At 48.5% G+C, this 16658-nt stretch overlaps 1 protein-coding gene across 2 annotated transcripts in view; it reads right to left on the bottom strand.

Annotated features, from left to right (window-relative positions):
• KCNIP3 (potassium voltage-gated channel interacting protein 3) overlaps positions 1–16658 on the bottom strand; it is an 83041-nt gene that overhangs the window by 23595 nt on the left and 42788 nt on the right. Inside the window, exon 1 of one of the 2 annotated variants that reach the window (XM_077843395.1) lies at positions 2140–2289. The exons of the other annotated variant lie outside the window; for it this stretch is intronic. Within the exon in view, the coding sequence (XP_077699521.1) occupies positions 2140–2242 (103 nt within the window). The 5' untranslated portion in view covers positions 2243–2289. Of the gene's footprint in view, positions 1–2139; positions 2290–16658 lie in introns of those variants that run through there. 2 annotated transcript variants of the gene reach the window in all.

Below are 16658 nucleotides of genomic sequence, written 5' to 3'. Positions count from 1 at the left end.
GCTGCCTGGCCAATGGGCCTGCCAGGCACTTACTTAAAGGACACCACTTCCCATCAACACGGAACACTGGAACTTATAACTCCCTCCCTCTGATGCAGGAGAGGAGGCCCATTTGAGTGAGAGAATGTTTTCGATCATGAATCAGTCCTGTCACTACGAGTAATCACTCCATTTTTAATCACTCATGATGTCAATGGTTCACAAAGTTTGTGCTCTTATACGCCAAGAATGGTGCTATAAGTCTGCCACACAGCCCACTTTACAGGTAATGAAACTGAGGCTCAGAAAGGTGAAGGGAGCTTATCCAGCCAGCATGTGTGAGTGACAGGATCCCAGCTAAGACCTGGCTGACACTGAAGCTCTACGCTCCTCCCACTACATCAAGACATCAGAACTCCAAGGGGGCCCAAGTGGGCAACTGCACCAGCAAAGAGAAACTCAGTAGAGCCCCAAGTGGGTTTTTTAGCAGGTTGAATCCAGCATCTGTAGTCTTATGCATACCAGCCAAGTATTTTCTTTCTTTGTAAAGAAATCCCCTTTCCTTAGAAATCACAACAGCACATTTCATAGGCCCAGCCCTGTGAGGGAACTGCCTCACTCAGGAAGGTTTTGCAGTACCAAGTAGAATGAGGCCATGAGTGCTCTCAGCCCCTTGGTGGCCCGAGAGGGGCCAGGAAATGGGGAAGATCCATTAGGGGCCATGGCTTCCCTGGGTACCAACCACTCCTCACACCCATCACAGACTTCACATGGGCAAAGGAGAGGGGTTACAGGACAGACTAGTGCCCTATGGGAGGCATAGGTCCTCAGTGGCACAGTAGTGCAGGATGCTTATCCCTCTACCTCATCCCGAGCAAATTCCCTGTACTGGATTCCCCAGTCAGGGTCAGCATCCAGACAAGCACAGGCCTCGCTTGGGCAATTTTCCTCTCCAAGTAAAATTTAAAGCTTACAGTGGCACCTCTCAGAACCACCTGAATATGTCTCTTCTCTCTGGGAAGGAGAACTCATCCAGAAGAGGTGTGATGGAGCCTGATGGCTTCTTAGGGGCACACAGTCATGGACGTCAGGTAAAGAGTCTGCTTTAGGTTCCAAAGGCAAAATGGAGGAAGGGCCTTGCTTCCAGGCCCTGTGCCCCTTCCCGTCCTTGGTAGCCCTTGGCAGGGGTTTGGGGCACATCCTCAGGTTGGAGGGGCTGCCAGGCAGTTCAGAGGCAAGGACACGTTCTTCCCTCCTCTCCTGCCTAGACCTCTGGGTTTCAGTCCCAGGAGCAGGAGCCTGGCAAGGTCAGCAGAGTGCTGAGGCAGGCAGGAAGCCCATCCTCCCCTGAGAGGACAGCAAGGGAGCATAGGGAACAGGCACAGGACAGGCCTGCCCGTCTGCACGGTACAGAGGTAGGGGCTGCAACTGCCTCCGGGGAACTGGGTAGAGGGGGAGTTCCATCGCAGTGGGCAAGGTCCCCTTCAGAATGGGTGTGCCCTAGAGGGGCTCCTCCTCCTAACCTGCTCAGAAGTCTTAGGGAGGTATCCAAGGTTGGGAAGCAGCTCCCAGGGTGCCTCTCAGGGGTCCCAGGGAGGCTGTCCACTGTCTGACTTAAGAGCAGGTCTGTCTCCTCAGTTAATATTTTATTGGGACAGAAATGTGGCGCCTGAGGATTTGGTTACTGATCCCGTGGGCCTGAGCCTTGCCCAGGGATGCGGGTGGAAGCGAAAGGGGCAGTCCCATGATGTGGCTGAGGTCTCTTATCACTTGCCACCATCTTCACCCTGGGATGAAGATCCTTCCAGTCATCCTCACCCTGAGCCACCTCCCGCCAACGGGAGGCCCACGCTGGCTATGCTCACCCGGGGCGGCCAGGGCCCGCAGGCCTAGGGTGGCTCAGGGTGTCACCAGGCATCTAGCTCACGCCCACCCCAAGCGCCGCAGCTCCGGCCCCTCTGGAGCTCCTGGGAGCCCCTGGGAGCCCCTGGCCTCCGTCCGCTTAGTCCTGGACCAGCCCTCGGGAGTCCGAGGGGACGGCGGCCAAGGCGGCGGGTGCAGGGCCGCCGGGGCAGACCCGCGGACCCGTGCCCCGGAGCGCGACTGCGGCTCCCTCCCTGCGCACCGGGGCCCGGCGGAGCGCGCGGGGCCACGCGTTACCTTCCATGGACATGGGCTCCAGGATGCCGAACTGCTTGAGGACGGCGATGAACAGCAGCACCACCACGGCCATGGCGCACAGCTCCATGCCCTGGATGCCCATGGCGACCCGAGCTCCTGCGGCCGGGCCGTGCCCCTCGCCCGCGCGAGCCTCGGGAGGCGCCGGGGCCGGTGCAGCCCGCCCGGCCTCTGGGGGAGGCCGCGGCTCACATCCCCCGGCAGGCGGGGCTGCGGGTGTGGACGGGGCCGCGGCCCCGCGGAGGGCGGCGGCGGACTGGGCAGGCCGGGAGGCGGACGCGGCGGCGGCAGAGCCCGAGCGCAACTTTCCGAGTCAGCCGGCAAACTTCGAGGCGCGGCGGCGGCGGCGCGGAGCGCAGCTCGGGCGGCCGACGCGGGCCAGAGACGCCTCCATGGCCGGCGCGGGCGCCGCGCCTCTTTCGCCCCCTCTCCAGCCCCGCGGGCGCGGGGGCGCGGGGGCGCGGCGGCGGCGGGGGTCCCGGGCGCTCCGGCCGCCCCAGCCTCCATCGCGGCTCCCCGCGCGCTCATTGGCCTAGGCGCGGCGACCACCCGAGGAGGCGTCCCCTGCGGCCCCCCCGCGCCAGCCCGGGAAGGGGCGGAGGGAGGTGGCCCCGCCCCGCGCCGCCCAGCCCCCCGACCGCGCCTGGCGCCCCGCCACGCCACCCGGCCCGCCCCCGGGAGGCCGCGCGGCCGGCGGTTACCTCCACCTACCGGAGCAGGGCGGAGTGGCTGGGGAGGGGGCCGGGGACCAGACCGGAGGGGAGCCGCAGCACCGCTCAGCCGCGAGGAGTCGGGGCTGCAGACTCCGGGCTGAGGGGTGCGCAGCCCCCCCCCCGCCCCGCGCATCGCCCCGCCCGCCAGCGCGGAGCCGGCCTTGGGGATCGGGGAAACCCTCTCGCCCCGGGCTGCTTCCCGCACCGCCAGCTCTCCGCTCGAGACTGAACTTGGCCCTGGTCTGGCCCCCGATGCAAATGAAAAAAGTTGGTATCCAAAGTTATCCAGTTCCGGAAACGCACGTGCGCGCCAGGCTTTTGGAGAAGTGTGGGCTTTGGCATTAGACACTACGGAACCGAGTTCCACCCCTGATTCTGCAGCATGACCTTGGTCGAGTCACGGACTTGCAGACTCCTCCTCCACACGGAGGGGCTGGTGCATGCCCGCCTCTCCGGCTGTAGGAAAGAGCTAAAGGGATGCCAGGTGCAACGCGCGGGCAGTGCCCAGCAGCGCCAACTCGTTTGTGGACGGGGGCGCTGGGGCGGGGAGGAAGGAGAAAGCCAAGTGAGAGGAGTGGGCGTGGCAGGGCGGAGCCCGGGAACCCTCCCAAGTCCGCGAACTCGCGGACCCGAGGCAGGAGCCGCGGCTCTCTGCTGCCCTCCGGCGGGCACGGCTCTCAGCAGGCGTCCCCGCCCGCGCCCGGGGCGTAGAGGGCGGGAAGCAGGGGCTGCCTGGAGCGCCAAGTTCTCCAGTTCTCCCGCTCCCGCTGCCTTCGTGGAGGGGAAATCCAGCCCCGCTCCACGCCTGCTTGGACCTAGGGCCCGAGCACTAGTAGCTTCCATCATGAGCCTCCGCTGCCCACTCGGTCATTCGTTCAACAAATGCTGAATGTGTTCTGTGCCCCAGGCACAGAGCTTGGTGCCCCGGCGGGGGGGCGGGGGGGAGCCGGAGCGTGCGGCCAAGGGTCCCTCCGGAGCTGGCATACAGGAACCAAGCCTTTATGTTTACTTGTAATCCTTAAGGGCCGCCCCGGTGGGCTTTCTCTTGCCCACTTTCCAGTTAAGGAAACCAAGATCTAGAGGGTGGACTAGGGAAGGGGCGCAGGTGCAGCCCAGGTCTCCTGGGTTCCAGAGCAGTCGCGGCCCAGCATACCGCACGGTTTCCAGTGGAAGAGGAGGGGAGAGAGGCTGCTGGGTTTCTTCTGGCCTGTGTGGTTCCACCTCAGTATTTAACACACCTGGTTAAAAGTCTGAGTTATTGGAGATATTTTTAAAGAACTGTAAATGCACGGCTTTCAATTGCATTTAAGTGGGCATGTGGTGAGCCTCCACTGACCAAAGCAAGAGTTCTAAGCAGAGACGCCAATGATCGCCAGAGAGCATGGCTCTGTGGCAGCACATGAGTTGCTAAAGTGTGTTAAGTCTAGAAAGGCTCAAACCCCTCCTGTACTCTAATTTACACACTTTACCAGCTGAGTGAAGTCTAGCCTGTAGGTCCCAGCTAGTTGCCACTAATCCTCAATCAATGGTCTGGTTAAAAGTACATTAACCTCTCTAAGCCAGTTTCCTAAAATGGGGATGACAAGCCAGCCTCTCCAGGGAGGGGCTTGTAAAGGATCAAGTGAGACAAGGGCTGGCCTGTGTCACAGGCTCTGATGGCTCCTTAGGACGTGTTCTTGGAGCGGGGTATGTACAGGGTACCAGATGTGAGATAGATAGGGGGATAGAGAAGTGGGCAAGCAAAGGAAGCCATATGGAGGGTCTTCCTGAGGCTGGTCCACCCCTCCTTCCCTGCCTCAGTTTCCCCTGGTGCTCCTGAGCATCTTCCCTGGGAAAGCTTCAATGACTGCTCATAAACACTGAGCTATAAATGAGACATTGATCCCCTGGCTATGCGGTGTAAAATATTAACGATGCCTAAGTGGATACCAGGGATGAGAGCAGAATGTCCGCTCGGCATTAGCAGCCTGGGCCATGGGCCTAATGGATGGGAAGCTGACTCCCCCGCTCACTCACTAGCTTGGCGCATGCCAGTTCTAGGGCCAACCAGGTCCACTGAGGCTGGGCTGATGGCCCCATCACACTCTCCACTTCCACAGGACCTGGGCAGAGAAGCTGGCAACAAGCCCCTAGACCCCATACATCCTCCCCACACCGATGAAGCACCAGGCCAGGCCAGGCCTTTCCCACCTGCCCCCTCCCTAATATCCCCCAAGTGCCTCCTGTGGCAGGGGGCATTCTGGGTGTTGACAGGGCTCCCCGCCAGCTCCCTGCCTTAGGGGAGGGGCACATCCAGAGAAATCTCCACAGCGCGGGGTGCTGAGGACTGCCTTAGGAGTGGGCAAAGATGAGGGGCGATGTGGAGAGAGCCACTCGCTCCACCCCAGGTGATAGTAGAAGGCTGGAGAGTCCTGAGCTCTCACTTGAAGACCTCAGGATGTCTGGGAGGCTCTGGGAGGCCCTGGTGTCCCGGCCCAGTTTAGAAAGTTTTTAGACCTCCAGCTGTTTGGGGAAGGCTGGGGCACACCCCAAACCTAGCCTTGCACCCCACACCTGAGGTCATGGTCTTCCTATGCCTAGAATATTGATACTACTCCAGTTCCACCTCCAGGAAGCCTCCCCAGCTTATGCCAGCCCTGCATCAACCCCCTTCTCCTCAGAACCGCCATGGCCTCCACTGCCTGGGCCATGCCATTCTGCATTGTGTTTTGGCTGTCTGCCCAGACATCTTCCATGTCATCTCGTGCTTCTCATCTCTCACCACACTGCACTGTCAGCTTCTGTGGGGTGGCACCCTGTCAGATTGACCAACATTAGTTGGGTGCCCCAGCCTACTAACCATCCAGCTGCCCAAGGATATCAAAAGATCTTTTGACTTTTAAAGGAGAGACTGGACCACACATACTGTTTGAGGGACCCATGCCCAGCAAACAGCTCAGCAAGTTCTCTTCTCAACTCCTGCAGAGAACAAGCCACCCTTGGTTCTAGAGCATTCTAGTGGACAGAATAGTCATTATTCAATTTATCTCTCCTTCTCATATTCATAGGAACCAGACAAGAATGTCCATGAGTAGAGTTCCTCATCCCAAAGAAATGCCTCTAGGACTCTTCCCCTTGGATGTCCCAAGGCCCCTCAAATGCAATGCATTCGAAGCTAAACTATCAACCTTCCCTAAACCTGCCCCTCCTTCACACTCCTTGTCTTAGCTGCTCAGGCCCAAACCCTGGGTTAGCCTGGAATCTTCCTGGCCCACTCCTGCCCAGTCTACCAACAAACCCTGGCACTGTGCCTCTTGCTCATTCCTCTTGGCTCCACTGTCACCAGGTAGCTGCAGCTGCCATAGCTCACCAGCTAGGAGCCAGGACAATGAGATACCTCTATGACTGGCCCTGGGAAAGCAGGAGAGAGACACTCTTTTTCACTGTGGCAGCTGAATGGCCACCCTGGCACCATGTGGGGCCAGCAGGCTGGAGAATGAAGTTATTTCTTGAGAAAGCAGAACAAAATATGAATGGCCCCAGCCCAGTTGACAATGTTATATGCCTTGACCCAGCTGTGCCTAATGGCACACCTAAACCTATATATCTTTCAGTTACATGAGCCAGTAAGTCTCCCTATTGTTGCTTACCCCAATGTGAGGTGGGCTGCTGTTCCTTGCAACCAAAGGGTCTTGATTGATGCAACCCCCATTACTCATAGAACAAAGACCAAATCTTTAATATGACCTATAAGAGAAGCTGACATTTACTAAGAGTTCACTATGTACCAGGCAGTGCAATACCATTTATCTTCATTTTTCGCAGCTCCCAGTAAGGCAGAGACTTGACAAGAAGAAGAAATTGAAGCACAGAGTGGCTAATTCTTTGCGTAAGGGCACACAGCTTATACTACACAGTATCAGGATTTGAACTCAAATATTCTAGCTCCATAGCCTGCAATTTTAATTCAATCCTGCCTTGCCCCTCTAGACCAGTGTGGTCCTCCTTTCCCTTGTTCACATGACCCCAGCCACACCTGCAGCTACCTGAATAGACCCAACGCTCCAGATCTCTGCACATGCTCTTCCCTGAGACCTGAAGGCTCTTCTTCCTGTTCCTCCTCTTCCTTTTCACCCAGCTAATTAGTGCCTACTTGTCCTTTGGGTCCCAGCTTAAATGTCACTTCTGCGGAGTGTCTTCCCTGACCTGTTTGCCTTTATTAGTCTCTGCTAGTCCCCTTCCCTCTTTGCAGGTCTCAAAATGTGAGTTTAGCTATTTACTTATGTGTTCATTTATTTGCTTCTGTTCTCCCACCAGACTGTAAATTTTCTGAAGGTATAAGTAGCACCTGCCTCAACATATTTATAGATAACTAATGGGATGACAGACGATGCTTTTCCTCCAATTATTTCAGCAGAGGCTGTCTTGGTATCACTAACAAGAGCACCAGACTGGGAGCCCAAGAGAACCAGGGCCACATCCCTAGTTCTAACCCTAACCAGCAGAGTTAGCCAAGGCACACCACCTCTCTGAGCTTCCCTTTCCTTCTTATAATGTGGGTTCGCTTGGTGACATTTACCTGCCTGTCAAACAATGAGCTGTGAGAATCAACAAGCCAATGGATGTGAAAGCAACCCAAGACAAGCATGAGGGACTCTGTTCCTATAGATGCCCACTTCCTCAGAGCCAGAAACGCCTTGGAGGGGACACCATAGGAGTCAGCCTTACCCACAACCAGCTCCCCTCATGACACAAGATGGATGCCTAGTTCTAGACATCACATCCTAACATGACAGTGTCCTGGAAAAGACAGGTTCATCTCTTCCTATGTCTCTTTTTTTTTATAGTGAAGAAGACTTACCCATTAAGCTTCTCATGAACACTTCCTTCTGTTTCGTGGCTGGAATTATTTCACATGTCATGCCTAAATCTCTTGTTGGCAAGAGGAATGAGAGCACTACTGTAGAAAAGACTGTTAGCTCTCCACCAAAATTCATTTGCCTCTCTTCTATAGTAAAAAAGCCTTAACTAGGCACATGGTTGCTCAGTGGTGACAGCATTTCTCAGACCCTTTTGCAATTAGTTGTGGCCATATGACTAAGTTCTTAACAGTAGAAAGGATGGGTGCTGCTCTGGGGATGGAGGCCTTAAGTCAGTGAGTGAGTCTCCTTATCATTCTTTCTTCTCTTTTCTTGCTGGCTGGGACCCAGACATGTCGATGACCAGCCTCAGCCATGCGGATGATGACAAGTCTGGGAGGGGAGGAGAGGGTGAAGCTACAAGGTGGAAGGGACTTGACTCCCTGAATGACCACATGGAACAGAACCGTCCACCAAGCTGGAACACTCACCCGGAGATGTTAAGGGAGAAAGAAACTTTTAAAAATCTCTTAAAGAAAGAAATGAAGTGAGGTGAGAGCTGGCTATTTTGAAAATAGAGGTAGAGGAGTGGGTGCCTGGGTGGCTCAGTCAGTTAAGCGTCTGCCTTCAGCTCAGGTCATGATCCTAGTGTCCTGGGATCAGACCCTGCTCAGTGGGGAGCCTGCTTCTCCCTCTGCCCTTCCCTCCGCATGCTTGCACTCTCTCTCTTTCTCAAATGAATAAATAAAATCTTTTTTTAAAAAAAAGAAAAGAAAATAGAGGTAGAAAGGAAGAGGAAGATATGAGATATTGAAGTCTTCACAATGTTGGAAGGAAATACTTTTGGACCAAAAAACAGAAATGAGATTGTTGCAGAAAGCATTTTTCAAAGGTCCTTTAAGATTTATCAGCCAAATTTTCAGGCAAACAGAAATGGCCTCAAGTGAGAGACAGAAATAGGTAGAACAAGAAAGCCAAGAAATAAAGTAGCTATGGGAGAACTGTATTCAGAAAAGAACTTTGGTAGTGGTTACTGAACACAGAACCAACTAGAAGAAAATGGACCAGAAACTGACCAAGTCTTTGAGGGAATTACAGTGTGGTAGAAGTCTGGCCCCCAAAATCCTGTGAGTAATCAAGACCCACAATAACTCTTGGCCTTCCTAAATTGCACTAGCAGAAAACTTGGAAAGCTCTATGGTCCCAGAGGAGGGCACACTTCCCAACGCCCTACTTCAGACTATGTCTCACCAGACTCAATGAATGCTCTCTCCTTGGATGGGTCTTAGATAAGTCAATGCCACAAATATTTATTGTGCCCTCACTTTGTGGGTGGTCCTGGTGAGCACTCTACAGTCAATTTCTTGTGGAGAACTTTCTTAGGTGGGCTATTTGAAAAATTCCTCAAATTTGAGAATATTCCCTGCTATGGACTGAGCCAGATATCTGAGAGATTCTTTACAAGAATTACCTGGTTTCATCTTCATGTCGACCCTAATTATGGAGGAAATAACACCATTACCCCTGTGGCAGAGACTTCTGGTTGCATAGACTTAGGATCTATTCTTCCCTTCTTTCTCTCTAACACAATCTTAATTTTGTTGAGGGCAACAATGCACTCTGCTGAAAAACTACATTCCCAGCTTCCTTTGTGGCTAGAGATGGCCATATGACACAGTTTGGGCCAATGAGCAGAAGTCATTGAGTGGGGCTCCTAGGAAACCACCTTGAAGGAGTGGGACAGACTCAGTGTCATATGCCCTTTTTTGGCTATTTCTCTTCACTTCTTTCTGGAATGGGTTATGATAGCTATACCTAGAGCCAGGAGAGAAGGACACAGTTTACTGAATTATGATGACTTGAGCTGCCAAACTAAACCTAACAACTACCTTCATCTGGATTTGTTATTGCTTGAGAAAACTAAACCTTGATCTCATTTAGGTCACAATTACTCAGGTTTTCTGTTCTATGAAGCTGAGGAGAAACTGAGGCATGAGAGATATACACTACTGTGTATATCAGAGGTGCTCACCACTGATAAGAGGCAAAGCTGGGGTTTGAATATATCCTGAAGGCAGTACCACAGAGAAATGAGTGATGTGCCCCACAACCCCTGTCCCCCCATCCACCTCGTGTGCTGACCACTGACTCTTTTGGGCCCCTGCCTTGCCTAATGTCTGCCTGCTACTTGCCAGTTGCCAGCTGCCACTCTTGCTACTGGGAGCTTCCTTCTAAATGTTCAGTCCCCAGGGGGTCCTTGGGTGGCTTGGCGGTTTAGTGTCTGCCTTCATCCCACAGCGTGATCCTGGAGTCCTAGGATCGAGTCCCGCATTGGGCTTCCTGCATGGAGCCTGCTTCTCCCTCTGCCTGTATCTCTGCCTCTCTGTGTGTCTCCCGTGAATAAATAAATGAAATCTTTTTAAAAAAATAAAAAATAAATGTTCAGTCCCCAGCTGAGGAACGCAGCTCTTTGTTCTGCTGCTCTCCTCACCACCTCCAGGTTATTCTATCCTCCAGCCCAATGGTTGGGTTGGTTTTCTTGGCCCCGGTCCTCACCAGCACTCCTTAGCTTAGCTTCCTGCCTTTCCTCTCTGGCCCTGCTGCTTTAAGAACAAGCCTGTAGGCAGAGAAGCCTATGATGAGGACAGGGAAGAGCTTGAGTGAAAGATGAAGGTTGCCTGCACCTAGGTAAAGGCTGAAGAACTGGAAAGGAGGGAACTTCATTGACAGAAATGAAGGAAGCCAATAGATTCTGCATATTCCAAATGCAGCCTAGGAGGAAAAGCTATAATTTTTAAGGCTCTGCTCCTACAGTGATTTTTCTTTTAACTTATAACAAGAAATTCTTTTTCAAAGATTTATTTATTTATTTATTTATTTATTTATTTATTTGAGAGAGAGAGCAAGGGAGAGCATGAATGGGAGGGGCAGAGAGAGAGAGGGAGAAAGAATCTGAAGCAGACTCCATGCTGAGTGTGAAGCCCAACATGGGGCTTGATCCCATGAGCCTGAGATCATGGCCTGAGCCAAAACCAAGAGACACTTAACCAACTGTGCCACACAGGTGCCTCTATAACAAGTTTTTAAATATTGAGATTGTTTTTTTTTTAAGATTTTATTTATTTATTCATGGGAGACACACACACACAGAGGCAGAGACACAGGCAGAGGGAGAAGCAGGCTCCACACAGGGAGCCCGATGTGGGACTCGATTCTGGATCTCCAGGATCACACCCCAGGTTGACGGTGGCGCTAAACCGCTAAGCTACTGGGGCTGCTCGAGATTGTTTTTAAATGACTGTGTAGCATATTGCTTAATAGTGCAGACTTTGAAGACATACTGCCTAGGTTCAAACCCTAGCTTTCCACTTATTAGCCATGTGACCTTGGGCAAGTAACTTAGCTTCAACAAGACTCAGTTTCTGCAACTATAAATGAGAATGATAATACCTATGTCACAGAATGATTATGAGTGTAAAATAAATTACTGCATGTAAAGTACTTAGAAAAGGCACTGTTTCACCCTTTTGAGGTATTCAGTAAGGGCTGAAGCTTCTGTTATTATCACAGAGAAAGGAATTCATTGTACATGTTATCGACACTCAGAGAATAAGCAAGAACATAAGTGAGTTTGAACACATCTGTGTTTTACCTATACAAATGACATTACCTCTCTCAGCCCTATTGAGAGCAGAAAAGGAAGATTCCAATTATGATGAAGTAGCTGGCATCAAATTTGCCTTATCGATGGAAACAACTATAAAATCTGGACAAAACATGTAAAGCAACTATATGTGGGCACTGGATATCAATTAACATAGGGCAATGATCCTTGAGAATCCTATTACATGATCCCCACATTCACTTCTTCTTTATTTCTGAGCACATTTTCCAAAATTCCGGGCAGCAAAACCTCCTAGTATGGTGGTCACACTGGATGGAGGAAATAGAGATCAGACTTCAGGATTGCTAAGGCAACCATGATTTGAGAGGGCAAGTCTCTGGAAATGAGGGAGCTACAGAGAAGGAACAGACCCCTATGAAAACATCTCTTGGATCCCTCGGTCAATTGTTAGGCTGTTCATGAGCAGAGAGAGACTCCAAGAGGGCTTATAGAGAATAGTGGCTGAGGGAACTAACAGCTAAACAGAGATTTTGGAATTTATACAAGCCTGAGGAAATACTGAAGGCTGAGCTCAGCCAAATCACTGGTGAACAACTTAGGCTTTCTGTTTAGGTACAAGAAAGGCCATACTTTAGAATTACAACAGTGACTTAAGAGCTACATTCTATAAATAAGAAAAAAGTTAAAACAGATATACCTTAGCAAAGCCTAAATGCAATCTTTCACAGGATGAGTGTGGTTTGCCAGGAGGTTAACTGCCTGCCAAAACTAAACTCAACACTCTTTCAAGGGACATAAGCTAACCCAGAGCCATGCAACATACCATTCACATGCATAACAAGCATATCATTCAGCATGTGATAAAAAAGTATGAGACATGTGAAGAAGAAGGAAAAGTGGCTGATCATGAACTTTATAGAAACACAGGTATGACTGAGATTTTGTAGATAAGGACTTCACAATAACTATAATTAGTATGTTTTCAAAAATAGAAAAGGAAATGGACAAAATGAATGAAAAGATGAAGCTTAAATTTCAACAGAGAATTGGAAATTTGCATCATTAGGGTTGATCATGGAAGCAAAACCACTATGACTGATCCAGAATATAGATATAGAACATAGAGTGATAAGGAATAGAGGCTTTATAATAAGAACAAGACCTTATGCAATTGGGGGTGCTGGGTAAGAAGTCCATGGAAGGCTGTTGTCTCTATATATGCCCGAAGTTGCTGGAGGTCAGCAGGATCAGAATAGAGGGGAAAAGGATGGATATGAAGTGAGAAAAAGTGAAAACAAGCTGGAACCCACATCTGTCTCTCACTGCCTCCAACCCTAACAACACAGGTGACCTGCAGAGGAAGCAGACACCATCTACCACATGAAGCTGCACATATGCCTGACCCAGTGTTAAATAAAAATTGCAAGACATGCCAAGAAACAAGAAAATGTGACTCATGTTTCAGAAATAGTCAGTAGAAACTGTCTCTGAGTATGGTGAGATGTTGGATTTAGCAGTGAAAAACTTCAAAGCAACTATCGTAAATATATTCAAAGAACTAAAGAACCATATTTAAAGACTTAAAGTGTGATCAATGACATAGTGAATGAAGAATCTCAATATAGTGGCAGAAAATATAAAAGAAATGAATGGAAATTCTGGAGATGAGAAGTGAAATAACTGAAATTTAAAAATTCATTAGAGGGACTCAATAGCAGATATGAGCTAGCAGAAAAAAAGAATCAGTAAACTTGAAGATAGATCAATAGAAATTATCTAATCTGAAGAACAAAGAGAAAAAACATTGAAGAAAAATGAAATGATTCTAAGATACCTGTAGGCCAATATTAAATATACCAACATAAATGTGATTGAGAGTCCTGGAAGAAAAGAAGAGAGTGAAAGAGAAGCAAAGAAAACCTGTGAATAAATAATAGCCAAAAATTCCCAAATTTGATGGAAAACATAAATCTCCATATACAAGAAGCTCAAAAAACTCCAAATGTGATAAACATGAAGATATCACTACCTATATACTTCACAATCAAACAGTTGGAATACAAAGACAAAGAGAAAATCTTGAAAGCAGCAAGAGAAAAATGACACATCACATACTGGGAAAAATATGATTAAGAGCTGTCTTCTCATTAGAAATAATGGAAATAGCTGGAAAGCAGTAGAATGACATACTCAAGGAGCTGAAAGAAAAAAAAAACTATCAACCAAAAATTCTTCATCTAGCTAAAACCATCCTTCAAAAATGAAGACAAAATAAAGACATTCCCAGACAAAGACAGAGTGCATTGCTAGCAGACTTGCCTTATAAGAAATACTAAAGGGGTACACCTGGGGGGCTCAGTGGTTGAGCATCTGTCTTCAGCTCAGGTTGTGATCCCAGGGTCCTGGGATTGAGTTTTGAATTGGGCTTCCTGCAGAGAACCTGCTTCTCCCTCTGCCTGTGTCTCTGCCTCTCTCTCTCTCTCTCTCTCTCTCTCTCTCTCTGTGTGTGTCTCTCATGAATAAATAAATAAAATCTTAAAAAAAAATACTTAAGGGATCCCTGGGTGGCTCAGTGGTTTAGTCCCTGCCTTTGGCCCAGGGCATGATCCTGGAGTCCTGGGATCGAGTCCCACATCGGGCTCCCAGCATGGAGCCTGCTTCTCCCCCTGCCTGTGTCTCTGCCTCTCTCTCTCTCTCTCTCTCATGAATAAATAAATAAAATCTTAAAAAAATTAAAAAAATAATAAAATACTTAAGGAAGTCCCTGAGGCTGAAAGAAAGTAATTCAAATCCACGGGGTGGGGTGGGGAATGAAGGGTGCCAGCAACGTATATTCTGTGAATAAATGTAAAAGAGTGAGTAAAGGAGCACCTATTGGCTCTGTTGGTTGAGTGTCCAACTCTTAATTTTTTTTAAATTTTTTTTATTTATTTATTTTTAAAGATTTTATTTATTTATGATAGTCACACAGAGAAAGAGAGAGAGAGGCAGAGACATAGGCAGAGGGAGAAGCAGGCTCCATGCAGGGAGCCCGATGTGGGATTCGATCCCGGGTCTCCAGGATCGCGCCCTGGGGCAAAGGCAGGCGCCAAACCGCTGCACCACCCAGGGATCCCCCAACTCTTAATTTTGAGCCCCCCATTGGGCTCTGCACTCAGTGAAGAGTCTGTGTGTCCCTCTTCATCCTCCTCTTCTTCTCCCCTTGCAAATAAATAAAGTATTTTAAGAAGGGGTACCTGGGGGGGGTCAGTTAGTTGGGCATCTCTCTTTGGCTCAGGTCATGATGCCAGGGTGCTGGGATTGAGCTCCATATTGGGCTCCCTGCTCCACAGGGAGCCTGCTTCTCTCTCTTCCTCTGCTTACTGCTCCCACTGCTGGTGCTCTCTTTGTTAAATAAATAAATAAATAAATAAATAAATACATCCATAAAATCTTTTAAGAAAAAAAGACTGAGGGATCCCTGGGTGGCGCAGTGGTTTGGCGCCTGCCTTTGGCCCAGGGCGCGATCCTGGAGACCCGGGATCGAATCCCACATCGGGCTTCCGGTGCATGGAGCCTGCTTCTCCCTCTGCCTATGTCTCTGCCTCTCTCTCTTTCTCTCTCTGTGACTATCATAAATAAATAAAAATTAAAAAAAAAAGAAAAAAAGACTGAGTAGATATAACTTTATCTTGTTTTTACTCTTAATATCTTTAAAAGATATGTTTGCACAAACCAATACTTATAACACTGTATGCTTTGGCTTATAACATATATGAATGTGATATATGTGATGTTAATAGCATATGGGAGGAGAGAAAAAAGAAAATATATTGAAGGAATGCTTTTATATTTTACTGGAATTAAGTTAATATTATTCTGAAGTAAACTGTTATAAATTAAAATCATATCGTAATCCCCAAAAGATCCACTAAGCGAGGAAGTAGAAATAATTCAGTGTTAAAAACCAACAGAGGAATTAAAATGATACACTAAAAATATATGTTTCACAGTACAGATGGCAGTAAAGGAAGAACAGAGAATAAAAAAGAGACAAATAGAAAACAAGTAGCAAATGGCCGATGAAAATCCAACCACATCAATAATTACAGTAAGTGTCAATGGACTATAAATGAACGTCAGAGAAAAAAAAAAACAGAAAAGAATATAAGGAAGATGTGGGACAAAGTAAATAAGCCCAACAAATGTGTAATTGGAGTCCCAGAAGAAGCAGAGAGAGAGCAAGAGACAGAATCAGAATTTGAAGAAGCAATGGCAGAAAAATTCCCAAAATTAAAGAAAGATATCAAATTGTGTTTTCAATAAGCTCAAAAAAAAAAAAAAACCAAAGTAGGATAAATACAAAGAAAACCACAGCTAGGCATATAATAGTCAAACAGCTGAACACTAAAGGTAGAGAAAAAATCTCAAAGGCATCTAGAGAAAAAAAGACATCCAGGGACATAATACAAATGATGGTAGACTTCGTGACAAAAACCATAGAAGCCAGAATACAGTGGAGTAACATTTTTTGAAAGTGCTCAAAGAGAAATAACTGGTCAACCTATAATTCAATACCCAGTAAAAATGTCTTTCAAAAATGAAGAGCAAGTCAAGATACTCTGAGTTACACAAAAACGGAAAGATTTTGTCATCAGTAGACACATTCCACTAGCTATAGAGATGGAGTTTACCATGTCAGAATCAGCCTCTGGGAATAAGCTTTTGCCCTTCACAGGCATCATGGGATCTCTCAGCATCTTGAGAATCCCCAGAATCAGGCCAGTGGTCTCTGGAAAGAAAGGAACTTCATATTCCTTAATTGAGCAGTTCTTCTTCCTATGGTCCACATGGTCTAGAAAGACTTAGAAGGCATGAGAGAACTGAGCTGCTTGGCATGTGGACATGTCTCCAACTGTCACTACGAAATAGTAGACTCTTCACTGCCTACTTAGGAAAACTCTTTCAATTACCCAATGACCATGTTTGATTACACATTGGCCAGGAAGAGAGGATCTCTCTTCATTCCTCTATCTGCACACAAGGCATATCCAAATCTCCATCTACTGTCCCAAGGATTCACAAGAGTCTAGCAATAGTGAACAGGTTTTGGAAAGAGGCAATTGAGGGCGCCTTGTCTTCAGAGCCCCTTATGCCACTCCTTACATCCTTGTGATAGAAGATTCCTATTCCCTTTATAATTTGGAGGAATTATAGTCTCTTCCTATGTCTTTTCTTAGCCTACAGGTCCAGGCCAGATGAACCAACCAGTCTCAGGATGATTGGACTGGTTAAGGCCATGTATAGTTCTTCTAAGCAACTTCACTGTAGACACTTATAGTTTAT

Source organism: Canis aureus, chromosome 12 (assembly GCF_053574225.1).
Source record: "Canis aureus isolate CA01 chromosome 12, VMU_Caureus_v.1.0, whole genome shotgun sequence".
NCBI classification, from domain to species: Eukaryota; Metazoa; Chordata; class Mammalia; order Carnivora; family Canidae; genus Canis; species Canis aureus.
This window is presented reverse-complemented; position numbering and strand designations above follow the sequence as displayed.